General features: G+C 39.1%; 1 protein-coding gene across 1 annotated transcript in view; it reads right to left on the bottom strand.

Moving 5' to 3' along the window:
* The window catches only part of DAP (death associated protein), a 45,826-nt gene that overhangs the window by 3,755 nt on the left and 16,449 nt on the right, over positions 1 to 25,622 (bottom strand). The window contains exon 3 of the mRNA XM_084283128.1: positions 509 to 551. Within this exon, the coding sequence (XP_084139254.1) occupies positions 509 to 551 (43 nt within the window). The remainder of the gene's footprint in view (positions 1 to 508; positions 552 to 25,622) is intronic.

Genomic DNA, 25,622 nt, shown 5'->3' with positions numbered 1-25,622 from the left:
CGAATTATTGACCAGATAATTAATGGCTTGTTAACACTGATGATTAAGCTTATGGATTTCCAGGTCTTGCTTGTTGTTAAAGGTCAGGGAACAAACACCTAGAACTCCCTGTACCCCAAGGCACAAAGGGTAGCTCCGTGTCTTCAAACATGTGTCACCACAGGCAGAAGTGCTGCTTCTCATCACAGGTCAAACTGTAGCAGCAGGTTTACATGCAATTGCCTTTAAAGACAGGAATGCAGTAATATCTGCCTTAGATATGAAAAGAAGATCCAATAAACTTTAAGTGCTGAAATTAAAACAGTGGAAGCCATTTCAATAATTTCAATTTCACACAAAACCCAGACAGAATGCTCAAAGGGACTGAAACAAATGTAGAAACCATAAAGCTCTTTATAATAAAAGAGAAAGGGGAATGAAAAAGATTAATTTTGTTCTGATCAGTAATAATTCTGAAAAGCCTACAATCATTTTCCTATGGCTGAAAGAAATTTAATGATAATCTTACCCGAGCAATGACACCAGAGATGAACACCGTTGGCTTAGGTGGGCTGAAAAAAAAATAAAAGGGATTACTTTCACCAAATATTTAGAAGGTAAAAATCAAAAGCATGTAACACATACAATGAAAAAAAAAAAAAGTGGCATTTTTGGCAATTAATGTTTCAAATAAGAAAAATTTCCTCTTCCAATGACTTTTGCCTTATTACAGCCAAGAACACTGATACAGACCTGTATGTTCTGACTGCTCTTACTTCATGTTAATTGAGAGACAGCAGTGAAAGGCTAGTCTGAAAGCTTACTTTGTTACTTAAAGCTGAGAGTCTTGGTTTGTTTCCATTGGTTTATTAATCGTCCAATTTTATATATGAGCTGCCTCCAGTATGCTTTGGGCTTAGTATATTTGTATTGCAAGAAAAAATGGAAACTGCAATGAGACTAAACTTACTGCTGTTATGGAAAATAAAATAAAATCCAACTTTATATAAGTCAGTCAAATGAATTACGATTCCGAGTCTTAGAAAAAACAAGACCTAATACTTTAAATCACAGACTTTAAAGCAGATATTTATCTACTCTATTACACAGGAGAACTATGTCCACAATAAAACAAATGCTAAAAAACATAAAGCAAACTCTGCTCCACTTTTTGATTTGCAGACTTCCATTCACATCAATAGGAACAGACTCAACAGTAGAATTCAACTCACACTTGGTCAACACAAGGAATCAGATTCCCTGGACCACTGACCTACTGAACTGACAACCTTTACAAGAAGACCAAACTGCAGACAGGCCAGCACATGTGGTGGTGAGCATTGCCATAGCGCCTACATTTCATACGCTCAGCAACTTTGGTGGCATATGGTAAAACCATACACCCGCGTGGAGGTCTGCAACAGGATCAAGAGCAGCAGCTTCACAAAATCTCTGTCATAGAAAGCTTCTAAAGATTTTTGGTATGATGCTATGCGAAGTTAAGGTGATAAGCAGCACACTATGAGACCTTGATATAATGGTCTAATAAATATCACCTGAGCCCTGATTAAGTCATGGTATTGCTAGAGTCTCTGAACACTCCAGATGTTTAAGAAAACTCACCAACCCTAGAAATTTTAAAAAGTGATAAAGAGTAGAAGGATTAGAAAAAGGGGGGAAAAAAAGTTTTGCTTTATAATAGTTCCATTTCAAAGTACCAGTAATATTTCCTGCAATGAGAAAGAGTATTTTGTTAGCTGAATTAGCACCTCTTCAATCTAATTTTCTGTTAATATAAACTAATATCAAGCAAAGATCAACAGCAAAGTACTTTCATTTTACCCTGATTGTACTGAGCCAATTAGTACATTACAGTCTGGATAAGATATCTTGTATGGCGACCAACAAACTCAAAGAAATAACTCTGAGAAAACACAGATGTACTGTGGTGGCTGACAGCTCCATTCATAAACTAACACCATGACAGTATAAAGGAAATGAATGGCAAAAACAGAAAAAAGACATAGCAAGTTCTTTAATTACACATGGGATCTGGCTTTAATCATACTCAATGCAATATCAAACAAATTGCTGTTTCCCTATTAACAATATTAGATTGTGAGAAATTCAAATCAGATTGATTTTTTTCTTATATTCTTACTATGACCTTTGAGTGTTCACTATGCTTGGGTGATGCACGAAATTCAAATCAACATTTCCTGAAAAGAGCCTATATTTGCTGAACGTGCTATGGCTTGTCTAACCACCACCATGCCATACTTCTTGCTTTAAAAACAAATGTTTCATTGTTTTGGCCAAAATTGAAAACCAGAAGGAACCTCTAGCATAATGGTTGTTTCAAATTGAGCTTTTTCCACTGTATATTTTAAGTCTTCTCAGAAATTCTGGTATCCTGTTTAGGAATGTAATGCTGTTAATATTCAAGGAGCCTGAGCTCACAAGTGCTAAGTTCCCTGGGTACACAACAAAGTTGGACAGAGATAGAAAATACCGTACGTTTCTGTACTTATTTTTCATTTAGTTGTCTGTTCTTTTGTCTCAGGAATTAGGCTGAAGATCATATAGCGATCATTTTCATAAAAAGTTATGCTAAAAGCCAGTCAGAATTCTACATTTCAGGTAGTAACACAGATGTAGTTGACATCTCCCTGTAGAGATGAAAAGAAATCAGTAATACCATTTTCCTGGTAAGAACTATATCCTTTGTATATGAAGACTATACCTTGAACTCTATCATGAAATAATGTATTTAGCCTTGTTTGTGTACAGCTCATTCTGGGACTGTCATTAGCAGCACTATCTTAAGAATAAGAGAGTAATCAGGACTCACAGGTGGGGTAGTCACCAGAATGCCTTATGCCAACTTGCCTAAAGTTAACGCAGAACATTTTAGGATGGCACAGAACACAAGGGGAACAACCTACATGGAAACCAGAGTTGTAAAAACTTACCTACATCCAGCCATACTTGGAAAGGATTTGACATCAATTTTCACCCTTGTTTGCCCTCCTTGTGGTTTTTTGATTGAACTCCTCTTGCTTTGTGCTAGATTTCCAGCCAATGGGAACTAATGAGAATGCTGACCTGACTTCCAGCTCAAGCACTTCTACTCTCCAAAGGCCTTTTGTTGTTTTTCTTTTTTTCTTTTTTTTCCTCAGAAAACCCTGCATTCATTTCTGTCTGACCTGAGCAACTGCACTCAATAAATGCCGCAATGAAGCTTCACCTCTGTAGTTAACTGATGACAAAAGCCAACAAGTGAACACTTCACTCCAATGGAAGTAACACCAGCCGACCACTGAGCTCATTTACATACGTTAATTATTCTTTAGCAGGGAAAAAGACAGAAGGCTGGCCAGAAATGTGAATGATTGAATGCACCTGTATCCTTATGATTCTATCTTAGAGCCACCGTCTTTTTCCTAATTTCTACTAGATCACATTGTCCCCGAAAAAATCTTTAAAACTTTAATATTATCAATTATCTCAGATGATCTATTGAACCAGAATCAGGCCAGAGCATCTATAATCATACACCTATACTAATGAGGAATTCAACTGACCAGAGAAAGACCTGGATAATCACTCACTGAATTTATTGTGAAGAAGATCATCTGCAAAAAGATTTCTCTCATTAAAAATGAAATTAAAGTATGAATCAAATCTCCACTGCCAGACTCTCAAACCATTGGCTTTGTCAGACACAGATCAGCTGCCAGGCCCGTAATTTCGTAATCACACTCCAGGACATCTAGTGCAGTTGTGGTATTCCAACATCACTCGTTATCCTTCCAAAGAGCTTACCAAAAATAGATACAAAACTAGAGACTATGCATAGGCTATTATTGCTACATTTGTAAAACACTGTCAAGTGCTTTAAATTCTATTGGTGTTTTATGTAAAGCACAACCTACATTTCTATTATTTTGTAAGCCGTTGTGGTTGCTTTGAGGATATACTTAATCTGATGAAAATTGGTTTGACAGATGTTGTTTTGAAGATGCAGCATTCCTTTGTTTAGGCATCAGTAAGCAAGAAAGCAAAAAAAAATTACTTTCTTACAAAAATTGGACTTGTTTACAAATATATGTTTTAAAGCTATTTAATGCACACATTTGTTTATCATTAAATGATAGCCTTAGCTGATGTTGTGCAGGAATACAACAGTGTATTTTCCCAGACTGCTTATTGTGTGTCAATATTTTCAGAGCGAACACTTGTTTTATTATAACGGAGGAAGAGAACGCATCTGTCAAGATTTCAGTGCTCAAAGAACTTACCCTGATTTTACATTTGCGACGCTGCTAAGAACGGCACCTGTTTAACTTCCGAATCTCCACTAGATTCATTTATCCTGATTGTATTCACATAAAATAAAGATTTCCATTATTTCATAATACTTAGCTTAAATAAGGTCTTTATCTGACATTGCAAGTAAATGGAATACTTGAAAAGATCATTAACTAGATGAAATGAGGCATTAATAATACTAAAATCTTACGTCTTCACCTCAGAGGGATTGGTTGAGCTCAAGTCTGACAGAAATATTGTAAAGACAAACACAAAGGCATTACTGTGGAATCTCCTACAGCCCACGGAAAACATGCAGAGGTGGTTATTTATCCCATTCCATTTGAAACTTAACTAATCAGTTTTCCAAGTTGTCCTGGTTTCAGTTAGAACAGAGTTAATTTTCTTCCTAGTAGCTGGTAGAATGCTGTGTTTTGGCTTAGGATGAGAAGAGTGCTGATAACACCCCGATGTTTTAATTGTTGCAGAGCAGTGCTTATACCAAGCCAAGGACATCTCAGCTTCTTGCTCCGTCCTGCCAACGGGCAGGCTCGGGGTGCAGCAAGAGCTGGGAGGGGACAGACCCAGGACACAAGTAAATAGTGATTGTTATAGTCATTAACTGAATCTGTGCAGTGTATGCACACACACGCACAGGCTACGTACATATACAGAGTACACAACTTTTTAAGAGTGGTCCAAAGCACAGGAAGGAGCCCAGCCTCTGCCCTGTTTGCAGCACCTGGATTGCCTAGTACCGTGTTACTTGACAGGGTGGATCTGACGCCAGTTTCCAGTGGCTGGTTGAGTGGCAGTCCTGATCTGGATAAAAGATGGTAAGCATTACTCAAAGCATGATTCAGAATAAAAGACTGCATTTAGAGATAACTAACTAGGAAATAGAACCATGGATCAAAGCTAGCACTCAATAATCACTGGCAATTGGAAAAATGAAAACACACTAAAACAAATAAAGAACAGGAAAAAGCAATGGTAAACATAGTACCTCACAATATATGTCGTATAAAATATTGTATTCACTCCAGGAACACCATAACAAAAGAATCAGAGCAGAAATAAAGATGGAAAAAATAACCAAGAGGGCATGCAGAACCTTCTACGTGAGTAAAGAGCTAAGACCTATTTGCGCTCTGTATACGCAAGGCTGGAGAATATTGTTCCCATTTATCTTCTTTATAGTATACATAGAAAATAACACTTGCAGAAAGTAAAAGACATGCATTTAAAACTGGTAATAGCAGACACCTTTAAAATACTAGAGAATTAAATGCAGAACCTCCTGAAAATAAAGCAACATTAAGACCAAGAGTTTAAGGAGATTCAAAACCAGAATTAGACATTTATACAGCTTAAACACATTCACATCAGTATAGAAACATGAAAAAGTTGTAAAAATGCTGGTATTCTGGGGCTCAAGTTAACCTTGAAATTACAAGGACTACAAAGAGACACCCGTGCAGAGGTTAAACTTTGAAATTTCATTATCTTCTCTGTCTTCGATTAGGTATCACAAGAGATTATTTTCCTGATACATCTGATTCATCCAAAATTCATCTCAGTACTGTAGATCAGGGTATAAGCACAGACTCAGGATTCCCAGTATGGAAATATTTAAACAGGCTAGCCTGCTTTAAAAAGGATAGAACTGAACACATGACAGTCTTTTGCGAGGCTAGAATTATTTTTTTTTTTTCAAAATAGGTACAAAAACAGTAATTGCTCTAAAACTACATTAAACTGCATTATCTTCTAAACATGTGTAGCTCATATTTGTCTTTTCCTCTTTGTGGGAAATAATTATTTGTCCTCTTACCAGTCGTCATCATCTGCTGTTACAGGGGCCTGGCAAACAGACGCATGATATAATGGCATGACATATTTTTCAAAGACTTAGGAACCACAAACAATGTCACAATTTTTAACTATCAAAAAGCAATGGTGAATTTTTTGTGTTTCCTTGCCTCTCTCAAGCCACCCAGTGGCATGCACTGACCTGTAGCTGGCCTCTCTAACCATGGAGTGTGAAGGAGCAATGCCAGAGACCTGCTGCCAACTGGAGAGGCACCCGCACTGCTGGGCAAAGGCAGCATGCAGACAGCACCTCGCCCCTCGAACACCCCAATATAGCAAGGACTTGAAAAGGGAGAATAACCTTCTATTGACCAGCTTGCACTCTATTTCTTTGCTCATTTTCCAAGTAAACACACCATGCAGTCTCCTTAACAAGTTGCTTAGGCAAGCAAAGTGAATAACATTAAGTAGTATGTTCAATCACCCCTTGATCCCCCAACTGTTCCCTAGTTAGAGCAGGTTTTATACCTTGTGCCTACCAAAACAGTCGCTCTATGAACAAAAAGTCCTCAAAATACTCTAGTCGGAAATCCAACTTCAGTCAACAAAACTTCTGACTTTAATCTCGCCCTTGGCTTTCTAGAATTAAAACCGTTTTGGCAAGTTGTTCAAACCACCTGGCTTAATCTTCAAGGTTACTTGGAAATTCATATATTCTGGTTATGAAACATTAAAGCTAACTATTCTTAGTTTAATTCCTTTTTAAAGATGTCCAGATACTACTTTCTAGCGGTGCTTATTTGAATTTACGTGGTTGCTTTTAATTTTGGCATTGTCTGCAAAAATAAATTCTGAGATGATTAAAAACACACTGAGATGATTAAAAGCACATTTCTCAGCAATAGAGAAAGACTAACAAGAAGCACACTGCTCATCAGCTTGCCTGAAATACTTTCCAATTGGCTGTAATGCATTTAGGTTATTAATTTTCTGGACAGAAAAGTAATAATTAGCCTGACTGACTACCAGAGGGAAATATGCTAGTTGATTGCGCAGGGACGTACAGTATCTGATATTCCATGTTAATTTATCCTGTTGAGGTCATTTATTTATCTGCCATAACTTTCAAACCTTTAAGATCACCCACAGGATGGCACTGTTGAACCTCTGAGTTTTCTGTACAGTAAGTATACACCATCGAAAAAATCCAGGTGTTGTGGCAGACACTAAAACAAGTAAAAGAAATGTTTCCTCTCGATGAACAGAAGTGTGTGTATATGTATGTGTTCATATATATTTATATATATGGATACCCAGGCATACACATACATGCACACACAGCCACACGCTACTTTTAGAGAACAATTTTCTTGTCCCCACGTGTTTAGTTTGTGTCCCAATATATCCCATAAGCTAGGTTCCACTCTGCTCAACCCTTTTCTTCCTTAAAGCTTGCATTTGTCTGCATAGGAAGAGCCTAAAGCCCTAGCAGGACATTGTAATGACTATTTGCTTGGCTATTCATACACAAGCAAATTGTGTGTCCTGATCTTTTAATGAGATGGTAAATCACTGCCCATTACATTTGATAGCAACCGATTGACATTCATTGTTCTTACAATCACCATCAACTAGCCGCAGCATATGGCCTGATTAATCTCACCAGATCAATCTCATTCATCTTTGGGTTTAGTGCATGTTTTAGCCATGGAGAAAATTATTTAAGAAAGAGAGATTGCTATCCACAATCTCTCATCTACATTGTTGTACAAGCTATACAGAGAGTAAATTTCTTTCTTGCCTTCTTCTGATCACAGAACAAAGACTTAAGTATAGTTAAGTATAGTCTGAACCTTTTCTATAGGCTCAGAGGATTTAGAAACAGTCCACAGTTGGTTTGTTTACTGGGGTTCAACCTCGTCTAACTGCAGCATTAGCCCACATAGCATTTGTAGCCCCTTAAAAAGAAAAATGAGAGCTACGAAAACTGACATAAAGCAAGTAATAATTAAATGCTGATAACTCAAAGGAAACTCTAAAATAAGGAATTAAGAAGGGCAGACTTCAAGCATTTACAAAATGGTTGGCCAGCAAAGACCATGGTGCCAAGGGAAGAGAGGACCAGGTTTTTCACTCTAGTCACACAGTTAAGTGCATTTCAGAATATGTTCCCATGATGGTAACACGCTTTCAGACTGAGAATATGACAGCTATGGGCCTGCACTACATCATCTCAGCATCAGAGATACATTATTCAGTTGCAGCACTGTTGCAGGTCCTCCAGCATCTGTAGCAGATGGAAGATGGAGTAGAATTTGAAAAATGCCATTGACACTGCACTAGGAATGTGTGATGTGAGTGCGATGAAGGGGATGCAGAAGTTAGAAGCTAATGAGAAGGCTGAAGGCTTCTCACTCCTGTCCTGGTGAATTTGTTCATCTCAGAGACACGCAGCAGTGGCCCAGAACGTCCCAATCACAGCTGTTAGAAGCCATACCTCACCCTCGCCTTCACACGCCTCAAGCCATTAACTAATTCAGCAGACGTGCACATTTCACTCTATCGCTTTCAACAATTGCATTATCTTTCCTTATTACTCCAAACGACACTCTAGACACAGAGAGACACGTATGCATATTCATGTATGTAAATACTACACCATCTCCCACATCCACAGCACTATTACAAGAAGCCTCCTTAACCCAATTCTGCACTACACATGCGGCGCAGTTTCCGTGCTGCAGTAGCGCCTTACTGTTGCATGAGTCTCTCCAATGCCAACACACAAATAAATCAGCTTTTTTGTTACTCCTGTGGATGTTCACAACTCCCCCTGCAGCAGAAGAGATCGTGACAAAATTCTTGCCCATTTCAAAATGCCACACCTGGGAAGGCTCCAAGCACAACCAAGGGTGCTTTGGAAGGTTATGTCTTGCACTGTCAGATCCCAGGCTGAAGATTGTGCAAGTCGCCTGGCCAGGAACATGCTTTAGTTCAAACCTTTCCAACATTATTGACACAATCCTCCTTACCATCCAATGGCAAGTGCAATTTCAAGGGGAATGAATCTTGTCATAGGAATAAGAGACTAGCAAATCTTAGAACAAAAACATCCTCTTAATTCAGACGCAGGAAGCAAAGGAATCATGCTTGCTGTATTCTTGTATTTAGAGCTCATAAAGAAGCAACAGAAGACAGAGTTTAAAAAATGTTTTCAATTTAACAGCTTATTTCTAATATTAAAAAGTAAGCAACAAAAAAACCACTAGTCACTAATGAACTTAGCCCAGTTAGGTTTTTAATACGACAGAAGGCACAGAACAAAGCTCTCAAAAAAGAGATTCAGTTTCTCAAAGTTCACTTAAACAAACAGCATATAGCAATTAAATAGCACATAAGTTTAATATGCTATTTAAACAAATATATTTAACAAATAGCATATTTGTTTAAGTGAACTTTGAGAAACTGAATTTCTCCACAGAGAAAACAACCTCCATTGACCTGCCAGGAAGCAACCACTTAATTCCTCTGCTACCACTGCTACCCCCATGCTGCTGATCTGTGGTGCTAGGACAGTCAGAATCTTCCTTTTTCGTCTAGAAGCATCCAGCCACCTGAACAGTCAGAACAGATGGTTTCTTCCCTTCTTATTTATCTTAAGGGTTTAATCCAGAAGGTCAACATTTGATATTACTAAAATCAACTGCAGAACTTCCACTAATGTCAGTGGGACTGGAACTTCATACTGAGGAAACACACACAAAATGACCCTGAAGAAATCAATAGCAATGGGATTTAAAGCATTACAGTTTGAGGATTTCAAGAGGAGTTCTTGGATGTTAAACTTTCACTCACTGTGAAACAAATGTCCAGATTTTTAAGTGATAATAAAATCTGTGGCAATTCAAATGGATAACGGATCAATGTGCTGTTAAATCTGAATATAGTTCTGTAATAGTAGCCATTCATTTAAATGGGATGTAGGAGTCTTCAAGCAACTAAAAACCCCTGAATGTCAATACCTATAGCGATTTTTCTGTTAATCTAACAAAAACAACTGCTAATTTTCTAGTTTGGTCTGTTAGATCTGTCACATCCTGGTACATTTGTTTGAATGGCATGTATTAATAACAGCTACAGAGCTTCTGTTCCTTAATCAAGTGTTATAGCACCTGCAAGAGGGCAGCTAACCACTTGCCTACACTGGTTTCTACCATTCATTACCAAACACTTAGTATAACATGTTTAGATTACACCTTTCTCTGTGACACATACATAGCTCTGCTTCTTCGCTTTGCTTTTAGAGGACAAACAGATCAGTCTGAGGAATTAAAACAAGCAAAACAAGAGTCTCAGCTGAATTTAAATTCATTAAACAGCAGTAATACTGTTGGTACTTCATATCAGTCATTTGCAATAGTATTTTACACTGGTCGTTTCCATGCAGATGACAACAGAAATAAAAAGACTGTAAAAATGACTCATTTTACCGTATCCACTACCTGGTGGCGCATTTCTTGCTAGAGCGCTGTCTGAAGTTATGTTTCTGTAATTGTAGCTATGGGGTGTCCTCAGCAAGAACACGGCTTCTCCAAAACATCTGCATAGTGGTAGTACCTCTGGCTACTGTCTGGATATTATTAAAAGAGACAATATAATAATGGGAGTTGACTTAATATGTTATCACCTTCCTTACCTTTGAAATCAGGGACAACAGACATAAGTAAAGCACATTTATTTTAAAAATAAATTGCACCTAAGCATCAATCCAAGTTAAATTAGCAAAAAATAAATAAATTTTAGAAGAACCCTTGATTCTCCTGTACACTTCAAAGAGCCATTTCTGTCATCCTGTGTGCACTTGGACATACAAACATTTTAATTAATAATTTCCTAATGAGATAGGACATAGCTTTTCTAGAAATCCATCAACATCTAAAGGTGGAGAACTCTACCAATTCGGTAGGTCATTTTTACTCTGCAGATGTCAACAGAGCAATGGAGTCCCAGTAAATCACTGAAAATTAATGGATAACATATGATACCGGAATGAGGTTTTCAAACAATTAAAAAAATGGAAATAGCAATTACTGAAGTAAGTGCACCTTCCATCACACACACACAGCCAGGTGTGTGCATTTGTAACGCTATAGTGCAGGACAGTTCATAAAGCAGTGTGACTGATGGCTTATTCTTTTCAATGTTCACATTTTGAAGAAATATTTTGTAAATATGAGACATTTCAATTGCAAAAAAAATATATATATACTTCTGTTTGTTTTTCAGTTCATGCTTCTATAACATTTCCTTATGTCCCTTCCCACTACTAAGACTCTCCAGGCTCCTGGGACTTACAGCATTACTGCATAATGCTGACTATTTTAAGAATTCCGTACAAAACAGCTCCGTTTAGGTTTAACTACAAAAGCAAGTGGTTAGAGGGAGATCAACATCTGCAGGAGCAGGAACCAAGAGGAAATTTTTAATGGTACTTTTTGGTAGAGGGTACAAGGAAGGCAATGATCCCATCCTCTCTATTTCCCCAACCTCTAGCTGCCTCTGTCTCTTAGCTCCCAAAGACTAGCTCTCAAATCAATAGCTTTTTGTTTGTTTTTAATGGTAACACATTAACTGTGCACAATGGCAAATTAATCATCAAATTGTTTATTTTCAGAGGAGTGAGGACTACGGGTAACACTGCTCCAAACCTGCTGCTTTCCTAAAACACACCTCTAACTTACTGCACAATCACTTCACATGTAAATAAAAAGATTGGGAATTTGTAGCAACCAAATTTTGCTGCAGTCTGGAGCATAAGATGATGCACTGCCTGATTCAGGTAAACTCTTCTGAATTCATGTGATCTTATAAATAGCTCAAAACCTCTGCAATATGTGGTCCGTGGCCACATATTCTCGGTCTTGTAGTGATTCCCTTCCATATGGCAGGTGCAAATCAAGTGGTGAGGCAGGACTCTGCCCCCAGAAACATGCTGGGGTCCAGTGAAAATTAAGTCTCTGATGGAGGATTAAAAAAACAGTCAGGGGAAGTACTACAGGTTTTTGGTCAAAACATGATAGTTATGTTTATGAACCCAAAGAACAAAAAGCCATAACAACTCCGGACACTTTTACTGCTTGTTTTTGTATTCATTTGTAATCCTCCTTTCACAGTCTTTCCTGAGATTGTTTTATAAATTGATACATATAAACCTTCAACCGGCAAAAAAAAGTTTGCAGATTTTTCATACCAAATACCTACCCATTCATTTTGAGTTTTATCACCACTAAGAAAGCAGAATGACCAGCTGTAAAGAGAACACCTTTAATTTATCAAAAGGCCAAACCATTTTCTAATTTTCATCCTCTATTTTATGGCAAAATTTTGTATTAACCAGTGTGGCATTCCTATTATGAACCTGCATGTTCAGAAGAGAAGACAGACCTCTTGAGTATACTCGCTCTGAATTCTTGCTGCTATGACATTAAAATTGACAGAAGGGTATTGGGCTCCTGTCATATTTATTTAAAATCTTTATAGAGAAGAAGTCCGTCGAGACATACCCTAGGCACCCAGATGACAGCAATGCTATTGCTGCAACATAATGGCCAGCTGCAAACTGAAGTTTAATTTCTTTTTTGTCTATCAGAGGGATCTTGTCTAGATACTTCCAGTCGCAATGAAGGAAATTTCCACAAATTTTACAGCAGCAATTCTCGCACGTTGCTGTACATATCAAGGGAAGTAGAAAGTAAAAGAGTGTAAAGGAGCTTCAAGCAATAAAAGAATTCTTTTTTTTTTTTTTATGAAGCTCTGCTACAAAGAGCAGCAACATTTCCCAGTGCAATACATATATACTAGCACAACCCACTGTTCAGAGAAATCACAAAGGAAGCACGCTACTCGTGCTGTGCGTAGAAGTAAGAAGAGAGGGCCCATTCTTCCCAAGGAACGGATAGCTCAATTTTTGCTTGTTATTTTTTAAATAAGAGGCATGTAAGTACAGAACAGTAAACTGTAGGGGCAAGAAGAGGGAAAGGATGGGGAAAAGGATTTCCTAAAACATGGTGGAAGGTGAAGTTCCTGTGACAGGCCTAAATAACAGGGCAGTAAGAGACATCAAGAGAAGCACTTCTTGTTACAAGAACTAGGGCTGAAACCTGCAGGCTCAGATGTGCTTCCATTAAAAAATAACCAGGGAGGCAGTTAACAGGCAGGTAGGTATTGCAGAGCTCAGTTCATTGCAACAGGATCACTGAAGTACAGCAAGAGGACTGGTGAGTTCTTCAACAGGGCACTGAATAAAACCCAGAATATCAGAAGCGAGAACTAACATCCTAGTGAGATACAATTAAACCACCTTGCAACTACAGTTAGAGCAAGGTAACAATTAATCTGCCTTACCTCCAGATTGGTAGTGAAGATCTCTTACAAGGATAATGGAGGACTGAAGCAAAAATGAGATTCGTTCAAATAACAAAAGCTGTTAATAAGGATGCAGGAAGGGAAGCCAACCCCTACCTCACAGCCAGGCACACATAGCCCAGTAAATATTCAGCATAGTATACCTCTTTATACAAGGAAATAAACACATGCTCAATGCTATCTGCCAGAAGTCTGAAAGTTCAACCTACCTTTAGCCTCAGTCATTTGGAAAATACAGCCTTATGCTGCAAGTTAAACAACCACGTTTCTTTACTTACTGCAAAAGCACTATGGCCTTAAAAAATACACAGCTTTGACACATTCTGATCCTTCATTTTATATTCACAACACACTTTTAAACACAAATCTAAAAAAAACCTCTCTGGCTGTTCTATATATCCAAAGTTTGTTGCTTGAACTCCTGCAAATTTCAGCATCAAAACTTCTCATGGCTTCAGGCACCTGATAGGAGCAACAAACTACAGGGAACACTGATAAACTGAAAAGACACCTTAGCTTCTGATCTTTCTGCTAAAATGGTATTAAATTTGCTAACTTTTGTTAACCTTTCTAAATGCAAATCCTGCCTAATCAAAGCCACTTAGAATTATTAGCCATAAATGTACCTTGTTTTGTAGATAATACAAATAGTAGAGAAAGATTATGAAAATATGTTGCAAAAATGCCATTGATTTGTCCATGAAAACCTTTCTTGTAGATGTTGCAGGGCATAACTAATGGGTATATTGCCATGGGCTTACTGCCTGGTCCAAACAAAGAACTCAGCTACAACCTTATTAAGCGTACAAAGGGAGCAAACATTAGAATTTTTGTGCACTTTCTTCCCCCTTTTCCACGTGTTTCCCCCTCAAACACGTATTTTATTCATGTCACACGAAGAAGTGATCCAAATGTTTTGTAGTCTATGCAGGGACAACGAGCACTCTCATTCTGCCAAAAGAGAGTACCAAAAGATGCACTTGCAAATAGGAAGCCAGCAAGTGTCAACAGCAGGCAATCACCCAGCCTTGGAATCTGTTCTGTTCTGGCACAGCGCGATCACGATGCGTGACATGAAGGATATTCCCAGCCTGTGCTAAAGGGGGAGCGAGCTGTGATCATTATCAGAAGTAAAAGAAGTCATGCTGATTTGCATCTGCATTTGCTTTGCAAAGCTTCAAGTAATAGTAGGGTGCCAAGGCAGAATGGAAACTCTACATTAAATTCTACATGAAAACATTAGTTGGACCCATTCATTATTAAGAAAGCACACCTCTGTGTAATTCCCGTCCTTCTTTAGACAGAATCACAGGATCATAATCATCTATGCTGGAAAAGACCTTCAAGATCATCAACCTGACCTATCAAGTGCCATCACTAAACCTTGTCCCTTCATGCCACATCCACACATCTCTTAAACACCTCCAGCTACAATGCTTCACCATCCTCTCCACGAAGAAACTCTTCCTCACATACAACCTGAACCTCCCTTGACACATCTTGAGGCCATTTCCTCTAGTCCTAACACTTGCCACCTGAGAAGAGAAACTGACACTCACCTCAATACAACTTCCTTTCAGGTAGTTGTAGAGGGCAATGACGTCTCCCCTGAGCCTCCTCTTCTCCAGAAGAAACAACCCCACTTCCCTCAGCTGCTCCTCACAAGCCGTGTTTTCTATTCCCTTCACCAGCTTTATTGCTCTTTTCCACACTCAAGCAACTCAGTAGCCTTCATGGGGACCCAAAACTGAACACAGTATTTGAGGTGCAGTCTCACCAGTGCCACGGACAAGGGGACAATCACTTCCCTAGTCTTGGCCACACTATTTCTGACAGAGACCAGGATGCCATTCACCTTCTGGGCCACCTGGGCACATTGCTAGCTCACATTCAGCCAGCAGTCAAACAGCACCCCTGCTCCTTCTCAGCTGGGCAAGTTTCCCAGTTGCTATACTACTGCATCGGGTTGTTATGCCCCAAGAGCAGGATCCTGCTTTTAACCTTGCTGAATATCACGCAATTGGACTCAGCCCACTGATCTAGCCTATCCAGCTGCCTCTGCAAAGCCGCACCTCACACACTGGCAAGCAGTCTCGCACAACCTCCCCATCAACTAATCAAGTGCTCAAAAATTCTCATATTGATTTCGCTTAATGGTCTCACTGACATTCTTGGCATAGGAAGCAACTTGATCACCTGTTATTATTATTTCTTTTAGGTACGGTAATCTTGAGGAAAAAATCGATTAAAAATCTAAACCTGGCTGACTTGAAATTTGGGTATTTACATGAATATAACCTGCCCTAGTTTTCACACGGATTAGGCATTCACAATTCCATCTGATGTAAATAGGAATACTGTATCTCTGAAAATTGTGAAGAGTCTCAAGCAGGGTACTTGCACTCGAGAAACCGCTTCTGAATTTTCAGTAGAACGTAGCCTGAATGACCGCTGTCAGAGAAGCACAGCAAAAGGCAAACATCTGACATAATCCTTGGATAAAATGCCAACAAAAGTTGAGAGCGAAGGCACTGATTAAAGAGGACAAAGCAAGATAGCTTGTTGTCCACAGCTTGGTCTTGCTTCTTCCAGTCTATGTAAGCTGGTTTTCTGTATCTAACCAATATTCTCCTATAAACAACTTGGCTGCGATAAGGAAATGCAACATTGTGCAAAACGCAGACTTGACAGCCAAGAGAGCTCAGTCCTTCAAAGTACAGAAGAGACAAAGAAATCAGAGGCAAACCTCAAACACCATTGCTATCGTGACCTTGTTCCTGACCTGTACTTCGTGATCTTCCCTGGTGGTTTTCCTGACTGTTAGCTCAGGCTCTGCTGGCCATGCCAACAGGCACCAGGCTACAGATAACAGGCTCATCACTACACTGTTGCACTTGCTCAGTGCTCAGGGCAGAATATCTCTGGAGATTCAAATGCCCATGGCAATTTGCAGCATGTTCCACTTGGAAGACCACTGGGTTTTTCTTCCTTTGTATGTCACTGTTATATTTGATTATATTTTATACAGTGTGTCACTGCATACGAGCATTTTTTGCAGACACAGTTATCTCACACTGGCACTCTGTTGGTCAGAAATCAAATCAGACAGTTTGGACCAGTGGGCTTGTAGAGATAACCAAGAAGTAGCTTTCAGTTGTCCCACCGGAATCAGTAACCACAGTTACTCCACCCACAATTAGTAACATCCGGGAATACCTACACAAAGCTTCACCCTGAAAAAGCTAAGTGACTCTGCTAGATCATCCAGGCTCCAGCATTTGCTGCTTAGATGGCTCCTCCTAGACAGTGGCACAAAGGAAAGTGCTTCCTCCCAGACAACTCTCACTAAAGGTCACTGCACTTTGGATTGATTTAAAATTGCTGTCTTGGATTATATTACTCCTTTAAAATGATACACGTCTCTTAAGGCTGCTCACAGTACCGGAAAAAAATAATTCCTAACCTATTCACTGTACTTACTGTTTACACAATTCATAAAGCAAAACTGTCTTCAGTGATTCCCCTGACTTTTAAGAACTACAAGAACCACTAAATCTGGAAGACAAACACCACAAATAATAAAAAATCACAGAGCTGTAATTACAGGACACTCCATTACAGAATTACAGAAGGGCTGATAATTGCAGGGGACCTCTGGAGTCATCTGTTTCAAACCACATCCAGGTGGCTACTGAAGATCTCCAAAGAGGAAGACAAACCCTCTGGGCAACCTGTGCCAGTGCTCCATCATGGCACAGTAAAGAAGGCCTTCTTGGTGTTTAGACAGAAAGAATCTCTCTTGCCTTCCAGTTTGTGCCCACTGCCTCTCATCCTGGCACTGGGCACCACTGAAAAGAGCCTGGCTCCATCTTCTTACACCCCCCTTTAGGTATTTTAGCCTTCTCTTCTCAAGCCTGAACAGTCCTGGCTCTCTCAGCCTTTCCTCATCAGAGAGGTGCTCCAGACCCTTAATCAACTCTGAGTCAAGTACAATTCTTACTGTATTGCAAGTTTATCTTGTGTACTTCATGAAAACAAAAATTCAACTGCAAGGGTGGGATTGATATGCCAGTTACAAATAAAATTTTTTTGAAGATTAATGGACTTTACTGGTACATACAAATAAGATCTTTTCTTCAAAACATTTTATTTTCATGTAGTTTGATGAATTTGGCTCACAGCTTTTCACTTAAGTGAAACTTTTAAGTGCCAAAGATAGCTCCATGTAGAGCAATTACAATTTTTGAAGTTGAGACATATACAAGATTACATAGTATTATTCTGCAATAAATACCAAACATAACCACTGAACTATAAATAAATTATGATATACACATTTACTTTTTTACAACTATGTACATACACATTCCTCTACAAAAAGCAAAATAGGAAGTTTCAGCAGTAGAACACTTGCATCCCCCCAAAAGTTTGGGATTTAAACAAGGTTTTAAAATTACTACCTACATAAAACAGTTTTTACATAGCACTATCTGCACAACAGCATTCAATTTTCTCTTTCCTGGCATTCATGAACTTAGCTTCTGCTAAAAGAATTCAAGCATTCTAATATCCTAGCCTGCTTTGCTTAGAGGAGCTATAAGCACATAGGGGCACACTGAAGTATAGGAGTGTGTAATTAGGATACTGTTACACAGATACTTAATGGATTGTCTGCCTTAAAAGACGTGTTTTTGTTATGTTTCGTAGATTGACCAGCACTAGTCTGATGAACAGCTAGGGTTCAGCCCAGGACTGAACACTGCCAGTATCTACTTGTTGAAGGATCTTCTGTCAGGGTGAGGAAAGAACATCGCAAGAACTGAAAGTTAAACCAAGAAGGAACACAAAGAAAACTTTCAAAATCATCAGCAATCTTGAGATGAGTCTCCAGACTCTAAGAAGGTCAAATGACAGACTGTACAATAAAATCTATGAAGGTACTTCTTCATAAGGTCTACAATTATTAGCCACTTCAATCAAGAATCATTTCTGATCGTGCTAACAGCTGGATGGGATGCTCACCTGTGCTACCAAGAACTGGAAGCCAATGGCATTCTGCAATCCTAAGTGCCAGTAATCAAACCTGTAAATCACACACCCTCTGCCCAGCAATGTTTTAAACTGCTTCCTACTGGGATGCAGAGGAAACATTGGGAAGCATACCGTACAGACAGGGCAGCCCTGAGAGGTCATTTCATTTCTTGTTTCTCACAACTGACGAGGCTGCGTGTCAGTGCAAGAAGGTAAGTTGCCAATTCTAACAAAGCAAAGTACCTTCTAGGGCCCAGCCTCGATTCACTTGATCCAACTTTCCTGTGTATTCCTGTTCTGTACTCTGGCAGCGTAACTTCATGCATTACTCCTCACTTTCTCTAGTTCTAGGAACTTCATCCAAGATGTCTGTCCCAGTGAAAATGAATTCTTATCCATCACAGGAACTGTTCTGAGGCACTAAAGTACTTGCAACAGAGGAACGATAATCCCACATGCTCTGCATTATGTATTCTACAAATTGAGAAATGAGACACACAGGACAAGGTATCTGAGAGAAAAAAAAAAAAAAAAAAAAAGGTAGTTTAAGAACACCATACAGATTGGCTAAGGATTGCTTTCCAGAAATAGATAATTCTTGTAATTTATCAAGTAAGGGAAGGTTAAAAAAAAAAAAGAAGCACACCAGAAGTCACATGAGGTGACTTCAGAAGGGTTGGATTCACATAACGTGATTCACTGGAACACCTCTAGCTATACAGAAGTCAGAGCATATTACTACTCAACTTTTAAAAAAATTCAACCTGATGCTTCTTGAAATATTCATGTATGACTGACAGCAGAACTCAGACAGATCCCACCGGGACTTGACTTCCCACACAGCAAAGAGGCTACTTACCCTCTGCAGGTAGAATTCTTCTCACGGGAGGAAAAAAAAAAGTGGGGTGTAGCCCAGCTGTTTGAATAACTAGCTTCAATGGGAAGGTAAGTTGTTCTGCCACATGAAAACTGGAACTTTAAGAAGCAGGAGCATTACCACAGCTTAGAGGAGAGCCTCAGCTGATGCTTCCTTGTCAGGAATGTTCCCTCCAGCATTTGTGAGAGGGGGGCAAAAAAAAATATAAGGGGTCCTTGAGGTGATAGCAGATAGCATTCATCACACAATGGCATAAGAACACGGACAAGGCAAGATGCGTAGGTGCTTTCAGGTGTGAAACAGAAGTCTTCATATTTGAAATATAAAAAAAGTACACAAGCCCAAAAGCTTGTCTAAATTTCCAATGGTCTAATGAGATATTTCATCTGTGTTTGTACGTTATGCTTTGAAAATATTTGTGCTTGCAATTATTTACTAGGCCTGTGCTCAGGTAGAGTGAATACAGCTCACCCTGTACAAGATTCCTCAAAGCTTCATAGGTCAAATGGGACTTCCTGCAATTTCAGCAGACTGCAATATCTACCAAGAACAACACATAAAACACCATCTAATCTTTATTATCATTGCTTCTGTGTTGTCCCTATTATATACCCTTACACAGACAAATCCCAAGAGGTCTAAGTGCAGAAAATATGAGCTTCACAGGAAAAGCCGGAACAGATGAATACAAAAAAAAAAAAAAAAAAAAAAAAAAGATTGGGATTTGCAGAAGAGAGGAAGAGACACCTGAAGCTAAACCAGAGAGAAACCTAACACAGAGTGCTAAGTGATAAAATACAGGCTGTAGGTGACAAGGCCAAAGAAGAGATCAGAAAGTTTTACATCTAATACTGTGTTTTTCTTGTCCTGGTGAACAGCAAACTGAACACGCCAGCAGTGTTCCCTGCCAGCAGAGAGGAATATGGGGAGATTGCGTTGGAGATTATCTCCTTCTGCTGAGTACTCACTGGACCACATCTGGAATACTGTATACAGTTTTGGGCTTCAAATATGTAACACATCAGTATAGTAGAGTGAGCTCCGTAGAGCCACCTAGATTACCAGGGCATTGGACCACTCAGCCTGTGAGGAAAGGCACAACGAACTGGGTTTGTTCAGCTGCTTTGGGGGAAACCTAACAATAGCCTGCCAATGCCTACAAGGAGGCTATCAAGAAAATGGAGCCATGCTCTAAACAGCAGTGCATGGTAGCAGGATAACAGGCAATGGGCATAAATTGAAACGAGAGGTCCACATGGGCTGTAAGAAGGAACTTGCTCTGAGGACAGTCGAGCAGTGAAACAGGTTGCTCAGGGGGATTCTGTGGGCTCCGTCTTTTCAAGACCACACTGGATATAGCCCTGAGTATCCTGGTCTGATTTCATAGCTGACTCTGATTTCAGTCCAGACTTGAGGTCCTCTTGAACATGAATTATCCTATAGTCCAGAGCCTGGAGCATGGTAGTAACACACTGTAGTTCACAAGAAATTTAGAAGCATAGTACCCTAAACCAACCTACACCAGGCAATTTGGTTCCAGTGATCAACAACAAACCTTTAACAAAGCTGATAATAGCTAATGAAAGCATACTGTAATCAGTTCCCTGCTATTTATCTCATCAACAGCTATTTGCCTTCATCTGTTCCCCTCCAGCTTGGCAATCCGCAGTTGAGAGATTTTTTGAAGTCTCGCCATTGCCTTTGCTGTCAGCACACACCTGTAATCAGCTCCAAAACGCAACTTATGCTTCCATTTAACAATAGTCTGAAAAAAAATAGACAGGTCTTTCACAGCTCCTGCTGTTTTTATAAGAAAATTGCTAAATCAAAGCTCAATGAAGGTTAAACAGATTTATTTGTATTAAGCTTAGTTTCACCTAGTAATATTATTCAGGCTACCTGAAATCCCTCTTGCAGCAGCAGGGTGAGTAAAAGGAGGATAGCTTTTGTTCTTCTGAAGATCACTTTTCAAGGGTTGAAGGACTGCACACAGATCATCAGATGTTAAGTCTGCATGGGGTCTGCGTGCTTTTAAAAAACAAACTGGAGAAATCTGAGAACAGGTTTTATCACACATCACCATAATGACCATCACAACAATGAACATCTGCAGTTTCTTATATTCACTGTAAGTATTTCTCACTTCAGCCAGAAGAGTAAATGATAGCAGCAATGAGCTGTCATCCTCTGCACTGGCCAGCACTGCATGAGGTAAGGACACTGCTAGTACTTTGCATCTAATTCCTGGCCACATAGTAGTAGCAAAATTAGAAGCAAATAAGCTTCTCTGCACTCCTTTCTGTTCTTCAAGTTTAACCTCTTCTGCCATTCCACTTTGAATATTGATTTCAGTCTCCTCCTTCCTTTCCCCCTTCCTACCTAGCTCCATATAAATTTCAGCAGGCTTCTCACTCACTAGTGGGCCCTCTGCACTATTGAGTACAGTTCAGGTCTCATACTTGAACAGCTTCACCTTCCCATTATCTTTTCAGACAATTACAATCTCTTCTTCCAAGTGCCCTGAATCTTGCTTTCGTCCTAGAAAGACACTCATCCCCTCAGGACCTTTAATTCTTCTCCTTATTAACGAGCTCTGATAAATCGCTGCTTGGAGACATTAGGCCCTGCATATTTCTACAGCCAGGATCCTCTGCTGATTTACATCTTGTTGCAGAAGCAAAGTGGAAATTCAGGAAGTGGCACATTTCTCTGCTGCCAATAACCAGTAACACTCCTAAACTGAAAATTTAACAGATTGCAAAGAAGAAGAAAAAAAAAATAATTCTTCAGGAAGAAACAAATGCCTACATATATTTATTTAAATGTCAATTTAACTTGACAAGTTGTGCTAAAATCTTTCTGGTACTGTTGTGCAGATGTGGCCACTATCACAAACCAAGAGCTGATCAATGTACATTACTTCTTCAGGAAAACTAAATAACTGGTGGAACAAAGCAAAGATAAGAAACTAGTGGTAAAGGTAAAGGCAGCTGTCTTCAAAGACAGCACTTAATCCAGGTTGGTGCCTGAAGTCTTACTTTGCTGAGAAAACACTGTGCTTCTAACTTCAAAGTTGGTCTCGCAGAACTGTTTTGCAAGATTCTTTTCATTTTGGAGAGAACCAAGTGCGTTCCGTGACTGCCTAAAAGGTAATGCCTAATAGCACTCGTATGAAGAGATCGCAGTAAAACTGATTACTCATTCAGCTGGTTCCAAGCTTACCTATACCAGTTGCCAAGCAGTTCTTTTCAGTCTCTGGTTTGATCAGAGAAAATGACTTTGTTGTCCTTTTAATTCCAACTGTAAAATAAGCTTGCAATTAGTTCTTTAAAGTTCAAGTGATTCTAATGAAATCTCTTATGACCAAAAATGCAAATTAATGCATTCTACATCTTGATAGTTCTACATCTTGATAGTTTAGGGAATTCAGATTGTTCTCTGTCCCAGATACACCAAAGGAAAGGAAACACGAACAAGACCAAAAACATAGGGCTAAACATACTAATATGTCACCAGAACTAGCAGTATTTTTATGCTTGCGCTAGTTAGCAAAGATTACAAAACAAAACAGTTTTTAAAGCCTTTGATGAAAAGAGTACGAAAACTTACATTATTTCTACAGAAGTGCAATTTATAGGCACTCATTCCTGAAAACATGCATGTTTCAGCTCTTCCTTTCTCATTAAGTCAAACAACAGTTAGATAATACAGCTGAAAACAATTTTGGTACCCATGTATTGAGTTTCCCAGCACATCAAGCTGTCAGCCTAACAATTAGTTTCATTTCAAATTAAACCTGACAGGCAGTTCCTTGATGAAAGAACATGTGTTAAATTAACTAAAACATCTCTTCTCTTTCGAAATACCTCCTTCACCAAGCACACAGCTTTTGCAATAGCCTCTTCCTACTAGGTGACTTTGTTCTTCCTGTCATCTCACAAATTCTTACCGTGAACACAGCAAACCTCTAACTTACCCTCAGGTGGTATACAAAATGAAGACTTCCCTCCCTCCATCCCTAAAGAAAGGGACACAAAATCTGGACTTAGGCTCCCCATAATTCACTAGTGTAGCAGCTAATAATTTATAAAAACAGAATGGCAGAGAGAACTTCTACATTAGTCTACTAAGGGAGGATGACACTATACTCTGAGGAGCTGATGCTTAACAAACAGTGTCCTCTATACTTCATTGTTTATCCTCAGCCAGATTCATTGAGGGCAATTATCAATGCCCTCAATGCTTTGCAACTGAGATCTACAAAGCTGCTCCAGGAGAGAGAGCAACAAGAACCAAAGAAACACAACGAGGACAGTGGCCACTTAGCTACCAGAAATTCAGGACACTGAAGGACAGCTGTCTTCTCATATCTAAATGAAAAGAAACACTCAGAGAAATACTAGCAAAATTAGCCTTAAAGATTTCCTCTTTTTCATTTAGCATCAGCCAGTGTTCCCTTTCATTCACAGGCTCATCTTGCCTCAGGAAAAAGTGTCAGACACACAGCAGTTAGCAAATTATGTAAGAATCTGATAAGGAAATGTATTCCTTCTATATCACATGTAAGTTGTTTTTGCTTTTGTTTTTTCTTTTAGGACAGTTGATACATAAATTACACTATAAATATTGCTATTTTAAGTCTTTTTAAACCCTGCAAAGCTCTCACTTGCAATGACATCACATTTCTCAAATGTGCTTCTGTCATTTTTTTGCTTGGACATCTAAAAATACAGTTAAAAGCTACCCAGTCATCTGACATTTCACCAAACTAGGAAACAACATAATTAAAGTACTAACCGTTGGTTATACAGATATAATCTGTCTCAACTCAGTCCTTACACTCTCTTAGACAGGAAGTTCCAGAGTATCTTACAAAGCTGATCTGTCTCTTTAACAGATTTGGAGTATGTCAGATTTTTACGACCTCCTCAGAGCACTCTTACAGCACAATGCATTGAAAAATATCAAGTTCAGCAGCAATATTTATTGCATGCCAGGTATTGAAGAATAAAACTATTTAGGATTTACAGACAAAACCAAAACGCCACATTTGCTTCATTAACTTAAGTAAGAACCAATGCATCTGCACAGACTACTATTAAACTTATTGACAAAGTCAACTTCTGCATCTTTCTGCACTGAAACTGCAGTGGATTCAGCTTCTCAGTGATCTGTTACAGAGCACAAGGCAGCAAAGGAGGGACATTGGTACCTCAGAGTAGGAAGGCTAGCAGTTATCATTTGCGACTCCAAAAGCCTTAGAAGCTGCTTCCCTGGTTGGCCTGGAGAGTGAACACAGGGCTCAAAACCAACAATAACCTCAGGCAACAAACTCTTCCTTGCAGGTGGATGCAAGGGGAAGAGGATGATTCGCTTTCTGGCTGCAGCCTAGATTTGAGTAATTTTATCTGTTAACTAGCACAAAATTGTGTTAGCCCATGATTAGGGCTCAAAGGTTAAAGCTTCTAACAAAAGCAGAGCTCTTGCTACAGAACAGAGAGATTCAAGTATTTTATCAGTTGTCTTACCCTGCTCACAGCACACTATTTCTAACTCCATCTTTCTTTCTTTTCCTACTACCATACCAGAGACAGGAATCTAGCAAAGATGGCAAGGTACCACATGAACATTTCAGACAGTAATCAGACTGCAAGCATCTCAGAAGTGTTACCATGTGTGAGGCAATACAGAGACTACAGTGCACTTGAAGGAATCTTTATCAGCTTCTCACATTGCTGTGATGCATGATCATAAAAAATTCTCTACACATAGATCAGTTTGCTAGGAGACCTACCAAAAAAACTTCAGTCATTTCTTTCTAGCTTATCTGAGAATGGACACATGTTCAATATTTTTATGTTCACTGGATATTTGTCTTGTGTTATGGAAGAGGGCAAATAAAAGCATCGCACATCACCTCTCGACCTGATTTACTGCTACTTCTGTTAGGTCCTTCTTATTTCATAGTATTACAGGATAGACTGCAAGGAACTTGCAGCAGAAGGTTGGGCTGGTCACTTCCAAGTGCTGCAACATTACTGTGACTTGACCTGTCAATTTTTGCATACCTTCAAGAAGGATTCTGAAAATCTCCAGACATCTTCAGGGCCTGGACACCATCATCATTACAGATTATCTTTTTCCCCGCTCTAATACCTAGTCAGATTTTCCTTTGCTGCCATTTGCA

Source organism: Netta rufina, assembly GCF_964035555.1.
Source record: "Netta rufina genome assembly, chromosome: 2".
Taxonomy (NCBI): Eukaryota; Metazoa; Chordata; class Aves; order Anseriformes; family Anatidae; genus Netta; species Netta rufina.
Note: the sequence above shows the minus strand (reverse complement) of the source record. Positions and strands in the feature narration are given on the sequence as shown.